General features: G+C 34.0%; 1 protein-coding gene across 1 annotated transcript in view; it reads right to left on the reverse strand.

The window, feature by feature from the left end:
• The window catches only part of LOC120860168 (probable ubiquitin carboxyl-terminal hydrolase FAF-X), a 142,257-nt gene that overhangs the window by 44,792 nt on the left and 79,526 nt on the right, over window positions 1-17,939 (reverse strand). Inside the window, exons 18-25 of the mRNA XM_040235961.1 lie at window positions 17,582-17,793; window positions 16,205-16,445; window positions 15,705-15,854; window positions 14,809-14,929; window positions 5,437-5,567; window positions 4,988-5,266; window positions 1,470-1,595; window positions 131-256 (exon numbers count right to left, since the gene is read on the reverse strand). Coding sequence (XP_040091895.1) covers window positions 131-256; window positions 1,470-1,595; window positions 4,988-5,266; window positions 5,437-5,567; window positions 14,809-14,929; window positions 15,705-15,854; window positions 16,205-16,445; window positions 17,582-17,793 — 1,386 coding nt within the window. The remainder of the gene's footprint in view (window positions 1-130; window positions 257-1,469; window positions 1,596-4,987; window positions 5,267-5,436; window positions 5,568-14,808; window positions 14,930-15,704; window positions 15,855-16,204; window positions 16,446-17,581; window positions 17,794-17,939) is intronic.

Raw genomic sequence — 17,939 nt, forward strand, 5'->3', positions numbered from 1 at the left:
ACAGAATTTTATTTTAAACCACTAGATACACAAGTGACTTTGTCTTCAAAGAGGGCAGACAAGACGAAAATTTAGTCATGAGCAAAATTAACATTCACATAAAGGAATACATTTCCATAATGACTCTTACCATCTCGTAAATTTTAGTAATTTCTTCATTTGGGCTAAATACTAGCTCTAATGTCCCACATCCTGATGCCCAGGTGATTTTCTGTATAGCTCTAATAACACATATATCAGGCATGTATCTTGAAGCCTGAAAGAAAACAAATAATTAGTAGTGCTGACACCAGTAGAGTGAAATAATCAGAAAATAAAAATTTGTCTTCAGAAAACAAAAATTTCTTTATTGTGAAAGTAGTAGGATAAAAAGCTCTATATAAAGTAACTATGCCTCCTTCTTCTGATAGTCTATGTTTTCTTTAAGGTCCAAAGTAGATAAAGTCTGGCAGATGCAAATTATTACATATAAGATGAATAAATATTCACAAGGATTCTTTAATATCCTGTGATAAACCATAATGGAAAAAAAATGTGAAAAAGAATACACACACACACATGCATAACTGAATCACTCTGCTGTATGGCAAAAATTAACACAACACTGTAGATCAACTATACTTCAATAATGTTTAAGAAATTAAAAAATGAATAAATAAAAACAAAATTTTGGTCTCATTTTTCTATATCTTAAAATGAAATCTGAGTATGCATTTTGATGAAGCAAAAATATGCTTCTCAGCTATAGCGACAATATAGGCTTCAGGTTAAGATCTAATATAGCTGAAACACTGTTCACAAGACTTTTACAAATACAGAAACCAAATTACCCAGCCATTCCAATCCTGTAAGTTTACCCAGAAATGAGAAAACATATGCCCAAGAAGCACTTGTGACATTCATTTCAATAGTAAAGAAAACTAAGAATAACACAAATGTTCATTAGTAGAACACACAGAATGACAATACAATGTGGTTTTACTCAAAATGAATTCACTACTGACACATAATTTCCCAATCATGCTGATTACAATAAGCCAGACACAAGAGTATATTATATGATTCATGTAAACTTTTAAAACATGACAATTTTACAGTGACAAAAAGCAACAATAAATGTCTAGGTTCATAAGAAAGAACTGTTGGGACTAACGAAAATATTCTGTTTCTTGACTGCATAATTTAACATTATGTCAAAACTCAGTATATGTTTTATTTTGATCTAGTTTATTCAATACAAATTATAGCTCAAAAACCCAATTCAAGGATTTTTTTAAGAGTACTTTCTAAAGTATTAATACATATTAAATTTTACTAAATTTTAGCTAACGTAAGAGAATCTAACGTGAAAAATCTCAGTATTCAACCTCAAATTGTGGTAATATTTTTGAGTTAAGTAGAAACTGTGTCAAGAACAATAAAAAAGTAAGCCATCCAAGATACCAGAACTTTCAAAGTTTAATACTAACCTCTTCAGATATTTGTTGAGCAAGACGTATTGATACATTTCTAAGAATACACTCAGATGATGGGTTAGGAATGCTCTGAAGAGCATTTTGTAGCACCACTGCTTGATCATGAGTAACTTGGTTAATCTGAAAAAAAAAAAAAAAAAAAAAAGAAAACCTTTTTAATTGGAATAAAAACTTATAAATAACTAAACTTCAAAAATTTCTACACGCAAAAATTCATCCATACACTCCTTATCCATCATCTCTAACATCCTTTCACTTATCTACAGTAGAATGTATGGTCTTCAGTACAAAAAGTATTTCAGATTGTCAACCAGTAGACTTCTATAGTTGGCTGCCTTTTAAAGTCACAACTTTCCTCTGCAAATTCCAATTTCATATGAATGCAATAATGTTTCTACAACTGCATTCTCTTTCACTTGCATAAGATACTGACAGGGTTCTGAACAAATCTACTTGCCTCCAGTTAAATCCTTTGCTAGCCCTCTGACTCAGCAAATGACCATAACTGCCATGATATGACTAAGAAAAGTGGGGGTACCAGATAAATAGACTTTTGATTTTTTACCACCTAAACTCTAAATTCATTTCTCTCACTTCCTTTCCTTTCAGTCTTTAAAATGTTTTTTATGTTTTATTCAAAAGTATTTTCTCTCTCCATGTTTTAAACTTCATCACTCAAGAAACATGAGTAAGTCCCCACAACTTAATCTTCTCTGTTTTCTGTATCAACCTGCTAAAATTAAGTTTTGGTAATCAAATCTTTCCAAAAAATAGATATTTAAGAAATCCAAGAGTTTGTGGAGGTGTTGCCATAGTCTCTAGGTAGACAATGAAAATTTACAGCTCTTTAAGGCTTCCAGCTCTTCTCTATTAATTGCAAATCAAAGAAGTTTAACCTTCTGTTTAACTTACTGTTATTTATATTATTATTATAATTATCATGCACATATTATTTAAAGATCTACTTGCTAGGTGCTACTAAATGAGATTTCAAATAAACACTGCATGAAGCAGAGTTTTAGTACAATTTCAGAATCCACTGCATCTTCAATCAGTTAAACTCTTGGGTCATTTTGAATATTAGAGCCAAGCTACTTTATCTGCTTAGACTGTTTCACTTAAAAATAAGAGAGAAATATCATGATGGGGAACACAGGTACACCTGTGGGCAGATTCATGCCAGTGTACGGTATTGTAAAACCAATACAGTATTGTAAAGTAAAATAAAACAAATACATAAATAAAAAATTTTAAAAAAAGAGAAATAAAACAGACTGAACAAATATACTGATTAAATGAGATGAAGTATAATGACTAACATTAAGAGACAATGTATTTAGATGATTACAAATTTCAAATAAACTAGCCTGAACTCATACATGAATCATGTAAACTTCTGTTAACTTCGTCATACTGTACCTTAAGCTATATAAGACATATAACAGAGGCATAATTGTTAACTCAATGAATAAAACCATGTTTTCAAACTGTTAATTCAATCTTACTAATTATTAGGGTTTATTTTTAAGCCAAAGTCTTATGACACTTTTACACTGAAACTGTTCTTGTTAATGAAGATCACCACTGATACGCTGATTTCTAGTTAAACTCATTAAATTGAGATGTGGATTAAGCAAGTTTTCTAAGACAAAAATAACTATTTCCTTTCACTTATCATATTCACAGAACTAAATATTATCTTTAAAAAAACATGGTCTCAAATTGTTCACTGAAGAATTAAGGTAAACAAAAAAATTTTAAAGTATAAATGTGAAAAAAAAAACACTATGAAGTTTTACTTGAGTATAAATTCTTAAATCCATGAAAAAAATATGTGGAATTAGTTTTATCAGTTACAGTAGTCATCAAATTGTAACCCACTTCTATATTATATGTGGTCCTATAATAAACATTTTTTAAAATACTAATTTTCACTTAGCTCCTTATTTGAATGTGGGAAACCTGAAATGCACCTTCCAAAGTGGCACTAGTGGTAAAGAACCTGCCTACCAATGCATGAGACATGAGAGACATGGGTTGGATCCCCTGGGTCAGGAAGATCTCCTGAGTCAGGAAGATCCACTGAAGAAGGGCACGGCAACTCACTCCAGTATTTCTGCCTGGAGAATACCAGGGACAGAGGAGTCTGGTGGGCTACAGTTCATGGGGCCACAAAGCATTGGACGTGACTTAAGTGACTTAGCAGCACGCATGTACCTTTGGATCGTTAACATTTTCTAAATAGTAAGTCTTAGGGAAAAAGACAAGACATGTCTTTTATCTACTTCAGTAAGGCCCCACAGTAGGATTATGACCAAAACCTATCAGTTTTTATGTAAATATATACAAAAGGAAGAGTATAAAACAATCTAACTTACAGTGAAAACACGGCACTGTAACTTTAATTTATTTACACAAATTTTAACCTTTTCAATGAAACTTTCAAAATTATACAAAAACAGAAAGAATATAAAAAATTTTCAAGTGCCAACTATGCAGCTTCAATAATTATAAATAAAAAGCCAATCTTGCTGCCAACATCACCCCAGAATTATCTGAGAAAATTCTAGACATTCTATTTCAAAAGAAGTGACTCAGCATATGACGCCTATTTTTTAAAAACCTTGTGTTTATTTTAATTACTTATTATTATTTTTTTTCAGTTGCCCTGTGCAGCTTGAAAAATCTCAGTTTCCTAACGTGGGGCTGAACCTCAGGCCTGAAATGAAAGTGCTAAGCCCTTACCACTGGACAACGAGGTAATTCCTAATAACTCTTCTTTTAAACAAACCTGAAATACTAACTCCCACCTAAATAATAAAAAACTTCAACATCAAAAATCTAGTGATTATATAAATTTCCCTGGTTAAGAACTAAGTCATTTCTAAAGAAAAAAATCTATCTCTAAGCCACTTTTTCTTGAGCAATTTAATCAACTCATCACTTGTAATGTGAATAAACTCAAGAAGAGAAAGGTTGACAGTTTCAACCTCTGCACCAAATCTCATGTGTTGATTTGCTGTAAGGATGGTACCAGCATTTAGAGTCTTTGGCAGTCATTGTGGTCAAGCTGGTTGGTGGGAAGAGAGATGGGCAATTTGCAAAATAAATCTTTTCTTTTAAAACCACTTGTCTGTATATGCCTTTCAGGTACAAGGTAACAAAAGATCAGTGTGAAGTTTTTAAGAGACTTAAAGGAAAAGTCAAAATAATACTTAACAGTAATGAAATATCCTCTTTGGTGTAATTGGTACATGTCATTCACATTTTGGGACTTCCCTGGCAGTCCAGTGGTCAGGGTATAAGCCTCCAATGCAGGAGGCACAGGTTTGGTCACTGGTCTAGGAACTAAGATCACAAACGTTGTACCTCATAGCCAAAATAAAATTTACATTTCAGTATAAATAAAACTAATAGATTGAACTGAACTTGCATCCTGTACTTAAGACTCACTGAAGGGTCTAATTTTAAAAATTAAATCCTAAACACAAAGCATTTCAAAAAATTATTACCGGTGTTATGGGATCTGCACCATCTACAACTGGCTGACAAGCTTCTGCTACAGCTCTAACATGGCCATAGCCTATTGCAGTTAACAAGAGTTTGGCTATTTTAAGACCACTGAAGTATGCACCCCTTCGTGTTTCCATATCTGTATTTGGCAGGAAGTTATTTTTTGTTAGCATACTCAGTACAAGGGATAAGCCACCACTCTTCAAGAAGTGAACCTGAAAGTCACAAGAATCATCTGCCAGAGGCGTATCAGCAGGCATTAATAGGGCATAAATAACCTGAAAAAAAGAAGAGGTGGGGAGGGACAGAAACTGTATTAAATATGTTATAATTTGTAATTTCTATTTCCCTTATTACTGCTAAGAAATTCATAACCATTCCAAAAAATTACAAATGATGATATCACTACATGATGAAAAATTCTAATTTTGAAAAGGATAAAACCAACCTCTGTTAGATACAGGACTCGGGAAGCAGAAGGACCAAAGAAAAGTGAATCAAGAGATGGTCCAAGGTTATTTTCTCCAAGTTTTGCCTGGTCCAAACAAAGAGCTCTTAGTTTTCCTACTGTTGTGCTATCTGTAAAGAAAACAGACATAGACTAAAGTAAAATATAATTATGCTGTTAATACTTCATATTCAATATACTGGAGTATTAAACTAAAACATCTATAAATTCAACAAAGTTGAACTGTAAGTTCAAATGTTACAAGACATAACCAGATCTGGACTGGTTAATGATCAACCAGGGCTCTTTGTCACCTCAATATATGATGTGAACAGCTCCTACTGAGAGACCTCAAATGAACATCTCCTTCATCCACTGGAAACAGAAAAACAAAAAAAACAAAAAAACACAACACTGAAAAGGAATTCGTTCTGCTTGAAATATAAACAATGCAAGCTCCGCTCACCAAGGTCTAAATTACCTGTCTCAGTACATTACACAAAAACTTTGAGCTTCAAGGGGAGGTGTACATTGAAAAGAAAATGGCAAAAGAAACAATTATTTTCTAACGTAAGCAACAATAAGAAAAGCTAGTTATTTTCTTTTGTCATATATAAAGATATGAAGCTTAAAAATAATATACACAATGAAAGATACACTAAAAAGACAGTGCCTCTTTGAAAAAAGCTTAGCAGCAAATCTGCATGACCTCAGATTAGGACAATTGACAAGAGGAAAAAAACAGATAAACTGGACTACATAAAAGGACACTATTTAGACAGTGAAAAGAATATAGACTTTAAATTATATGATTTAATAAAGGACTTTTATCAGAATATATCAAAACACTTATGAAATAATAAAAAGACAAATAATCCAAATAAAAATAAGCAAAGGTTGTGAACAGACATTTCCCCAAAGATACGCCAACTATTTGTAAGTAAATTATTAGGCATCAAATCAGAATCAGAATCAGAATCACATAAAGACACCACCTTCACATGTTGGTGAAAATGTGGACAAACTGGAACCGTCATACCTTATTCTGGGAATAGAACATGTATCACATATTTTACCACAAGAAAACCAAACAAAACTAAGCAAATGATTTTGAATAAGTGATTGGGGAGGAGGCATATAATGAGTTGATATTAACAATGCTGCTCAGTAGTTCAGGGAAAGGCCATGTCAAGTTTGCAGTGATAAAAAAAACTACTTATTAGGTTGTTTGCATTATAAATAAAAATATGTTATTAATACAATCAGAATAAAATCTAATAAAACAATCACAGAATAATACTTAGGAGGAAAAGTCTTTAAAAGCTTGTGGAAAGAATAAAACAGCTTGCGAAAATGGACGATTAAAACCTAGGTCATTCATTCACTGCATTGCTCGTCAGCAAGTAGTTTGTGGAAAACACACGAATTTATCAATTAAGCAGTAGTGTCAATGGTGAACTTCATTTACTTTCATGGACCTAACAATCTTTATAAACTTTTACTGGAAACATAATATGGGTATTCTAATTTGCCCTACCATATAGCAGTTCAGTGTTTAAGCACAATAGTAATGTTTTTACTGTTTTACTAGTAAAGTGATTTTGTTAAAGCTCGGGGTAAAAAAATAAAAATTTTTTGAACAAACAAATATTCTCAAATGCTGTAAACAAAACCACAGACTGGTTTAGAAATCTAGTTTATGCTGCAGACCTGATGTTTCTTAATGAATTTAACCTACAATTACAAAACAGTGCTAAAAATATTGCAGTAAAGTCATTAAGATACCAACTATGTGTTCACCTTCCACACCTGTAGGTTTTAGCATTCAAATGTTTCAAGAAATGTGATTCAACAACACAAAAACAGAAAACAAAATGAAAAACAACCTAAGACTTCACTGTTAAGACTCAAAGCTTCTACAGTTGATACCTAGTCAAGGAGCTAATAAGATCCAACATGGACACTGTATGGCTAAAAATGCAAGCAAAATAAAAACCCCTGCTGCTGCTGCTGCTAAGTCACTTCAGTCATGTCTGACTCTGTGCGACCCCATAGACGGCAGCCCATAAGCTCCCCCGTCCCTGGGATTCTCCTACATGGTTCCAAAAAGCAAAATGTGAATTGACCATGCAATGAGTACTACACTAAAACCAAGCAAATTAAGTGCTGTGTAAACATACTCTTCTATAGTCTACCACTACTTCAAAGACTCTCAGTCTCTATTGTTTGAACACTGCCTCAAATCTCACCTCACATCTTTGTTTGCTGTTTGTGTTGGGTATAGTTTATTTCTGTGAAAAAATGGCTCTCAAGTAATTAACTTATCAAGCAAACTGTCAAAGGCTAAGAAGCACAAAGTGCTGCCAACAAGAAAATAAAAAATTTAGCCCTTTTGATCTAAGGGCTATAAAGTTGTTACAAACAAACTGAGCATTCATTCCATAAAGCAGAAAGAAGCTGAAATCTCTGTTAGCACTGCACCTACAGTGGCTAATCTGGTCTACTTCATGGTTATCTTCTTGCAACCACTGGCAAAACATTAAGCATGTGGCTAGATATGTTAGACCTGACCAAAGGAAAACTATACACAAAAAAGAATTTAGCACTCCAGAAGAACTAAGCCAGTTCTGAGGAACAAGAGGAAAGAGTTCAAGGCTAGTAAGGAACATCAGGTAATCTATGCAAAGCACTACAGCCTCAAGAACTTAAACATCATGTGATAATAGGTATGGCTGAGGCTGACAAGAGTATCACCATTTGCAGAAGGGGTTAAGGAATTCATGGAAGAAAATGGCTACATTCAGAGCAAGTTTTTTTGTGATGAAACAACTTTGTTTCAAAAAAAACATGTTCAACTGAACTTCTATTCCTCAGAATACCAAGCTAAAGTTCAAGGCCTGGAAAGATCACATTACTTGTTTGTTTGTGGCAATGCAGTGGGTCCCATGATCAAGCCAAGCTTCCTTTGCTGAGGAAACAATACCCAGCACTCAAAAACAAATTCAAGAATGTCTAGGGCTAGCAATCCCACTGCTGGGCATACACACGGAGGAAATCAGAACTGAAAGAGTCACATGTACCCCTATGTTCACTGCAGCACTGTTTACAATAGCTAGGACTTGGAAGCAACCTAGATGTCCATCAGCAGAAGAATGGATAAGACAACTGTGGTACATATACACAATGAAATATTACTTAGTTATTAAAAAGAACGCATTTGAATCAGTTCTAACGAGGTGGATGAAACCAGAGCCTATTTTGCAGAATCAAGTAAGTCAGAAAGAAAAAAACCAACACAGTATATTAAAGCATATATATGGACTCTGGAAAGATGGTTAACAATGATTCTATATGCGAGACAGCAAAAGAGACACAGATATAAAGAAGAGACTTTTGGACGCTGTGGGAGAAGGCAAGGGTGGGATGACCTGAAAGAATAGCATTGAAACATGTATATTATCATATGTGAAATAGATTGTCAGTCCAGGTTTGATGTATGTGACAGGGTGTTCAGGGCTGATGCACTGGGACAACCCTGAGGGATGGGATGGGGAGGGAGGCCAGAGAGCAGTTCAGGATGGGGAACACATATACACCCACGACTGATTCATGTCAATGTATGGCAAAAACCATCACAATATTGTAAAGTAATTCACTTCCAATTAAAGTTTAAAAAAACAAGAGGGCCTGGGGCTTAGCTATCTTGTCCTCAAAATGACTTCACAAGTGCTTCATTACCGAGGTGAAGAAATATAGCGTGGGGAGGAACCATCCTTCATGGTCTTCCTAACAATGTTTACAACCAACCCTAATCTAATCTCTCTGCATCATGTGAAAATGATGTTCCTGACTCCTAACTCTATGTCACTGCTGCAACCAACAGATTAAGCAATTCATCAAATATATCAAGGTGATTTATACTACATCTTCAGGAGATTCATGCCACCCTTCAGGCTAAATTTCCCTGCAACATCATGAATGTAAAAAGCTTCAAATGCAGATGCAACTGTGCTTACTAAGTTGCAGACTACTGACGCTTTATAGCCCAAGACAATCAGTGGACCTCAGAAATCATTACGGGAAGAAGACAGTCAATTATTTCAGGGGCTTCCTCACTCGTAATGCAGGAGTCAAGAACTTCTTGCAACAACAAAGTCCTACTATATACCACAAGGGCCTTTATTCAATATCCGGTGATAAATAATAATGGAAAAGAATAATAATAAAGAATACCTTGAATGTTCCAACGTATCAATAAGTTGGGAGGTTCTTCCTAGGATGACACAGGATAACTCTGGGGAACAGATTAAAGAGCACAGACAAATTTCTTCTACCAATAAGCCAAGTTCAATTGCTCAGTCCTGTCCAACTCCTTGCAACCCTATGGACTACAGCACACCAGGAAGGATTCTCTGTCCATCACCAGCTCTTGGAACTAACTCAAACTCACATCCATCAAGTCAGTGATGGTCATTCAAACATCTCATACCGCCTTCAATCTCTGCCAGCATCAGGGGCTTTTCCAATCAGGTTCTTCCCATCAGGTGTCCAACGTATTGGAGTTTCAGCTTCAGTCCTTCCAATAAATATTCAGGATTGATTTCCTTTAAGATTGACTGGACTGATCTTTCAGTCCAAGGGATTCTCAACAGTCTTCTCCAACACCACAGCTCAAAAGTATCAAATTCTTCAGCACTCAGCTCTCTTTAAAGTCTAACTCTCACATCCATACATGACTACCAGAAAAACCATAGCTTTGACTAGATGAACTTTGTTGGCAAAGTAATATCCCTGCTTTTTAACATGCTATCTAGGTTGGACATAACTTTCCTCCAAGGAGCAAGCATCTTTTAATTTCATGGCTGCAGCCACCATCTGCAGTGATTTTGGAGCCCCCCAAAATAAAAGTCTGTCACTGTTTCCACTGTTTCTCCATCTACTTGCCATGAAGTGACTGGACTGGATGCCAGGATCTTCACTGTATGAATGCTGAGTTTTAAGTCAACTTTTTCACTCTCCTCTTTCACTTTCATGAAGAGTCTCTTTAACTGTTCTTTGCTTTCTGCCTTAAGGATGTATCTGAAGCTACTGATATTTCTCCCAGCAATCTTGATTCCAGCTTGCATTTCTCATGATGTACTCTGCATATAAGTTAAACAAGCACTGTGACAATACACAGCCTTAACGTACTCCTTTCTCAATTTGGAACCAGTCTATTGTTGCATGTCTGGTTCTAGCTGTAGCTTCTTGACGTGCATACAGATTTCTCAGAAGGCAGGTAATGTAGTCTGGTATTTCCATTTCTACAGATTGCTGTGATCACACAAAGGCTTTGGCATAATCAATAAAGAAGTAGATGTTTTCCTGGAACTCTCTTTTTTGAAGATCCAGAGGATGTTGGCAATTTATCTCTGGTTTCTCAGTGTCTTCTGAATCTAGCTTGAACCTCTGGAAGTTCTTGGTTCACATACTGTTGAACCCTGGCTTGGAGAATTTTGAGCATTACTTTGCTAGTGTGTGAGATGAATGCAACTGTGCAATAGTTTGAACATTCCTTGGCATTGCCTTACTTTGGAACTGGAATGAAAACTTTTTCCAGTCCTGTGGCCACTGCTGAGTTTTCTAAATTTGCTGGCATATTCTGTGTAGCACCTTAACAGTGTCATCTTTTAGTATTTCAAAAGGCACAAATGGAATTCCACCACCTCCACTAGCTTTGTACATGGTGATGCTTCCTAAAGCCCACTTGACTTTGCATTCCATAATCTGGTTCTAGTTGAGTGATCACACCCTCATGGCTATCTGGGTCATGAAAATCTTTTTTCTATAGTTCTGTATATTCCTGTCACCTCTTCTTAATATCTTCTGCTTCTATTAGGTCCATATCATTACTCTCCTTTATTGTGATCATCTCTGCATGAAATGTCCCTTGGTATCTCTAGTTTTCTAATTGGAGATCTCTCGTTTCTACCAAAAAGAAACTCAAAAATCTGCTAACATCTTCTACAGATGATAATGATAATGAGGAATAAGATTTAAGAGAAACAGAAATATCAATCTGGACACTTGAAAAATGCAGCAGGTTTTCAGCAGGCAACAACAGTTTATCCTACCTTGCTTTATTTTACTTGCTGCATAGTTCAAAGTCTTAAGCACTGGACCACAAGGGAAATCTCAGGCACCAACTGTTTAAAAAAATACAATCCTCAAATATAATCCTTCCCTAGAGGTTAAGGAAGCCTCTGTGTCACCCAAAGTATAACAATATGACTTACAACTACTGTTAATTTGTTTGATGACCCAAATAAAGATGAAAAGAAACAGCTCCTTATGTCAATGTTTGTAACTAAAACATCTATAGTTATGAAGCCTCAACCTTCTACTCTTAAAGATTCTTAGTCTTTAACTATCGCTGATCCTGACAACAGTGTATCTGATCTTCTTCAAAATCTTAGAGTCTAGAATCTGAACCCAGTCCTTCCACTATATGATCCTTTAATATATACCAGTGATTGGAGTTACCCTGGTGTTGAACCCCTTAACTACAGTGTCATACACCTTACGCCTCACAACATCAGGTCTGCAGGCATGTACTGTTATGAACACTGTCATGATTATCATTACAAGAGATTTAAAAAAGAAAAAATTTTTGAGAATGTTAACACAGCATATGTTTGTATCATAATGGTGGTAGATGGTACAAGTTTGTAATTTTCTTATACTTAAATTTTCTATACTTTTGCTTTAAATACTGTTTTATTCAATTAGTTTTCTTTCAGCTAATAGCAATTTATAAGTGTAAGAAAGGTTATTGTTAGGATCTAAAAGGGGCTCACTGTGTATTATTTTAAAATGGCCCATTGTGGTAACCCTGACAAAAAATGGATGAAGTCACAGTGGCCACAGTGCCCTAGTGGGCACCCTGTTTTTTCCCTTAAACAATAGCCTGTTTTTCTCTACTGGTGCCAGTTTATCAAGACTTCATGACCAACCATGAGACACCTCCAATGGGTGAAGGATAAACTACTTTCAGGGCACAATTTCCCATTGACAGCATATAAGATGGAGAAGGAAATAGAAACCCAATCCAGTATTCTTCCAGGAAAATCTCCTGGCAAGCTACAGTTCATGGAGTCACAAAGGGTCAGACTCAACTGAAGCAATGGAAAACACACACACACAAAGTCACAAAGAGTTGGACACAACTGAAGCGATGGAAAACACACACACACACACACAGTATAAGAAGAGTTGGCTGTAAAGGGACACACACACACACACACAGACAGTATAAGAAGGGGGCTATAAAGGGTGACACACACACACACAGAATATAAGAAGAGTTGGCTGTAAGAAGAGTTGGCTGTAAAGGGTCACACACACACACACACAGAATATAAGAAGGGTTGGCTGTAAAGGGTGACACACACAGAGTGTAAGAAGGGTTGGCTATAAAAGGTGACACACAAACACACACACATACCATATAAGAAGAGTTGGCTGTAGGGTAAGCACTGGTTTCTCACTAAAGCCAGTCATTTTCTCTCTTTCTGTAATAAATCTTTCTTTGCCTGAATGACCAGCTCACTCCCTTTTTCTCTGTGCTCACCTTACAGTTAGTTATGTTACTGCCTCTGTTTACTATGCAGTTAGACCTATTATCTGTAATGAACAATCACAAACTTTTCTTGTCATTATTCACTAAACAAAACAAGATAACAACCATTTACAGCTTGTTAGGTATTATAAGTAAGGTACAGATGATTTAAATTACAACTCAAATTACAGTTCCTGCTACATTTCAAACCTTGAAATAAGTGCAAAGGAAGCTCTATTATTTCAAAGCGCAATGAACAATGCAATTGAAAAGCTTCCAATCTAGCCTAAAATTCAAATGACTAAACTGCAGTGCAATGACATAATAAAAATTGAATATTAAGATAAAAATTAAGGAAATATAAATGCCTTTTATATATGCTCATGGAATAATGACCAGTAGTACCTGTTTGTGTGAAAACCATGCTAAAGATAAAACCACATGTATTTTAGAGACAAGTAAATGAACATTTGCAACTGATCTGATAAAATGGAACACACGCTGAACTTGAACAAAATGTTACAATGCCCTAAAAAGTTCTATGACTCTCATTAGTAGACCCATATCATAACAACTGCACTATATGATTTTTAGCTTGAACTGTGCTAATAAAAACTTGTGATAATTTGTTTTCCTTTGGTCCACAAAACCTAACATATTTGCTATCCAGTCTTTAACTTTCAAAAGAAAACTGTAATTAGTCAAAACATGAAAATGGATTCAGTAAATCCCATAGGACCTTCTGATGCAGAAAACATTTTCAGAATCATAAATAAAACAATGCCAAAAATATTAAAAATTTCCAAATCTCTCATGTGTGAAGTAAGTAGTTAAATCATCTGACTGACCAAGCCCACTAAGCAGTCACCACCAATGAAAATAAAACAACTCTTCCTGGCAGTTAATTTTCTGCTTTACATTTTAAATTTTCTATTAGACAACAGACTGTCCTTATTTGAAGTAAATCACAATATCACTTCAGAGAATAACAAAATATCAAAATATAAAAAATCTGAATATAAACATATAAAATATCAGCATGTTTAAAAATTCATATAAACACAAGCCATCAGATCTCAACTAAAAGGCAAAAGAAATAAAAACTTCACAGAAAAAAAATTGACATAATACTGGCTCAGTATTCCCGATGGTCAATACTACATGAAATTAACTATGGAACAAAGTTTCAACCTTTAATTCTATGCTCAAACTATTATAAGTAAAATGAACAAAAACACTGTAATAGATGAGAGTTCAGTTGCATTGAGAAAAATAATTTTTTATGTTAAAAAATTTGCTTCCCATATACCTTTTGTTTGTTTGTTTCAGAAGGTTATGCTTCAGCAAAATGAGAACTAAGTGTGAAGACAAAGGTGTGTACCAGAGAGTCATAAAGAAGTCTGAGAACAATGATATCCAGAGAGAAATAGACTGGAGCAAAAGAAAAACTAAGAAACAAGACACCTAACCATGCTGAAAATTGTTTCAAAAACTTACTGAAGGGAATGTGGAAAATTTCATAAATCTAATAATAAACAGAAGAGAAAATCAAGAAAATAATAGGGAGTTGAAAAAAAACATTTTTTTAACTATATGCCCTTAAATATTTTTAAATGGTTCATAGAAAATTCCTCATCAGCAATGGTATGATTGATACATGATCAACACTATGGACTATACCACAAGATATATATTAAAAAAACAGTATTGTTTATTAATTACTTGTCAGCATTAGCAACAGGATATGGAGAGAAGTGGGGAGATATTTTTCTTACCCATTGGCATAAGTTTCATAAGTATTCTGGCTCCATCTCTAAGAGGTGGTATATTCAGATTGCTACCTAAGTCAGCAACTTGCCAAAGGAAAGAGATGTACCTGGGATGTTGTGACATTATCTGGAATACAGAATATAGAAAGTATATACCTATAAATTAGGTCAAAAAATGCTGTTATTCAAAATTAACCTAAAATTAACTTTTCCTAAATAAATTTTCTACTTAGGGTAAATACCATCTTTTGCAGATGCCATCTTTACTATCTGAAACTGCTGACCTTCCTTATCTTCTCAATTTTACAAATCCACTGATTCTTCATAATGAAAAAGCAATCATTTATTAAATAAGCCTTCAAAGCTTCTTTGAATTCTATTCAGTTCTCAAAGCTATTTATAGAAAAGACACTTCACCCTTCAGGGGTAACTACTACAGACTAAATTCCTAATCTAACTGTTACAAGGAGTCAAATTCCTCATACACAGAAGTGGTACTATCCTAGGAATAATTCTTATGAAAGAGGGGCAGACAAAGAGTGAGAATGGGCTGTTCCTTCAGATGTAATATTACTAAGAATCTGAAAATAACAGCAGATTATATGTTTCTGTAAAAATTATTCAAAGGAAAGGCTAATATTTTCTAGAATATATGTTTAGTATTATACAACTGTAATCAATTAATTCTTTCCAAATATAATTCTATATCCATGAGGAAATTTTATTTTCAAATCCAATGCCAAAAAATTCAACATGAAGTAAATATTTAACTGTATATTTATTAGACATTTGCCCAATCTAAAAAACATGTTAAGAAAAACATGTTAAGAAAGCAGCCATTCTACACATTTCTCTGCATTATCAAAGAAGAATATAATGCTTTGCATACAATATCTACTCACCACCCCAGGCAAACAACTTTCCACTTCTTGTTTAGGGCCATCACTATAACGATTACTATGGTTCCCAGGAGATCCAGTTGAGGAATCAGAAGAACTGTCAGGGCTGGAAGGCATATTGCAACTTACTTGTGTAAGTTTGGCCGTAATTATCTGGAAAATGACCGTATATATAAGTACAAAAGAAAACAGAAAATACTTGCACAAAATATAAACTATATATCATGATACTTGCACAAAATATAAACTATATATCATGAAGCTAAAAAATATTTCCTGCTTCAACTTTAGACAAACAATTAAAAAGTTAAAATAAATACTTAGTAGTTACCTACTCTACAACACTATTGTCAAGACATCCGTCTTACATAAGGTTATAACCCAAACACCTAACAGAGAAGACTACACACAACAATTAGATGCTAAATAAATATTTACAAACAAGTGAAAAACAGCCTCCATGTTTAATTTTGGGAGAATATTTGAAAATTATATGTACTTACCGATTTGTCTTTTATGTTTAGCTGTCCAATTAGCTTTCTGTCATCTTCAGAATCTATTAATTCACCACCCACAAAGAGTTCAATTTTTGTATGGGCTACATTTGCCTTAATACGATTGAGAATACATCGTCGTACTGAACCAACAGTATCATTTGTATGAGACCATATATCCAAATCATCAACCTGTCTGCCGTGGTTTGGAAACCGAACTATGAGAGAGAGATGTTTACCACGGAATGCTCTGTGGGAAAAAAAACACAGTAATATTTAGGAGATGGTTGCTAAGAGGAAGGTAGACTGATTTTGCTTTTATAATACAGAAAACAACAATTTTATGTTTCTTTAATTATTAACACTGTAACTAATCTTGAAAGCACAATATGACTATCCTTCATTGCTATTAACCTTTGTCTCTATGGCTGCAGAAAAAGATATCCACTTAAACTATAATACAGACACAAATAACGTATCAGTTAATTTTAAGCTATAAAAGCTCACTTCACCGGAATATTTTTAAATGTGGAAGAGATACGCTTCAGCTTGAGAGTGTAAGCAAAAACATTAAAATGGAGGTTTCCACTAAAAAAAATTTAATTGTTAAAAATTCACCCCAAAATATTTTTTAGTATATTCTCTTCCCACAGGTAAGATAAAAAATAAAAATCACATTAAAGTAGCTATTTTACATTTTTCATTCAAAAAATGTTAACAGTTTTAAAAAATCTAATGATACTTATCCTAAAAACTTCCCCAAAACTAGAAATGCCATTTAAAACATTATTAAATAATTTAGTATGTTTATTTAATTTATAACATATCATTTATATCCTGTAATTTGTAATATATTATTCATAATGATACTGAAATGATTTAGTGAATTATTTTATGAGTTTCTAAATTTAGGAAAGTTTGGTAAAGACGATTTAAAAATATTCTTTGTTAAACATTTTTCTTTTTGGTCTGGCTGTGCAGAATACAGAATCTTAATTTCCCAACAAGGGCGTGAAACAGAGCTCTGTGCACTGAAAGTAGAGGTTTAACCACTGGATTGGCAGTGATGCCTCTAAAAAACTTTATTATTAACACTATAAATAAATAATATCAAAATAAAATCAGCTGCCAAAAACAAGGCCAAACTTAACAGACGATAATAGCCTGGAAAACAGAACCTCTCCAAAATATAACTTACAATTTTCTACTTTAAAAAAAAGTGTCTATAAGATCCAAATAATGTTTTTAAAAAGCAGGACACTGACCACCAGAAATAAATTTTTTGTTTATAGTCTTTTTAATCTATATGTCATAACTTTCCCAATTAGCTGGCTAATGAATACAAATATCTTCAAATTAATACCAAAAGATTAGTTTTTTACAAACCTTGACATAGGTAGAATGGTTCTTTCCTCATGATAATCACTATCACATTCATTTATGTATTCCCTTAAAACAGTCAATACTCGAACCATTCTAACAGCTTCCTGTCTTGCACAGTTAATGGTGTCTTTGTCACCATCCAAAACATACAATGTATCATATGAAGCTTTCAAACGATCAAAGCAAGACTGAATGAAGTCTTCATGGATAACCACCTACAAATAATGAGCCAAATAAAGACTTTAAACTGCTTCAAAATTTAAAACCAAATGACATTAATCCAATTAAAGACAGTAAAATTTCAGCCTTTAGGTAATCCCTAATCACATCATGTATTAATCAGCAGTAAAACACAAAAGGA

The sequence above is a fragment of the Oryx dammah genome, unplaced genomic scaffold (assembly GCF_014754425.2).
Source record: "Oryx dammah isolate SB20612 unplaced genomic scaffold, SCBI_Odam_1.1 HiC_scaffold_11032, whole genome shotgun sequence".
Classification (NCBI taxonomy): Eukaryota; Metazoa; Chordata; class Mammalia; order Artiodactyla; family Bovidae; genus Oryx; species Oryx dammah.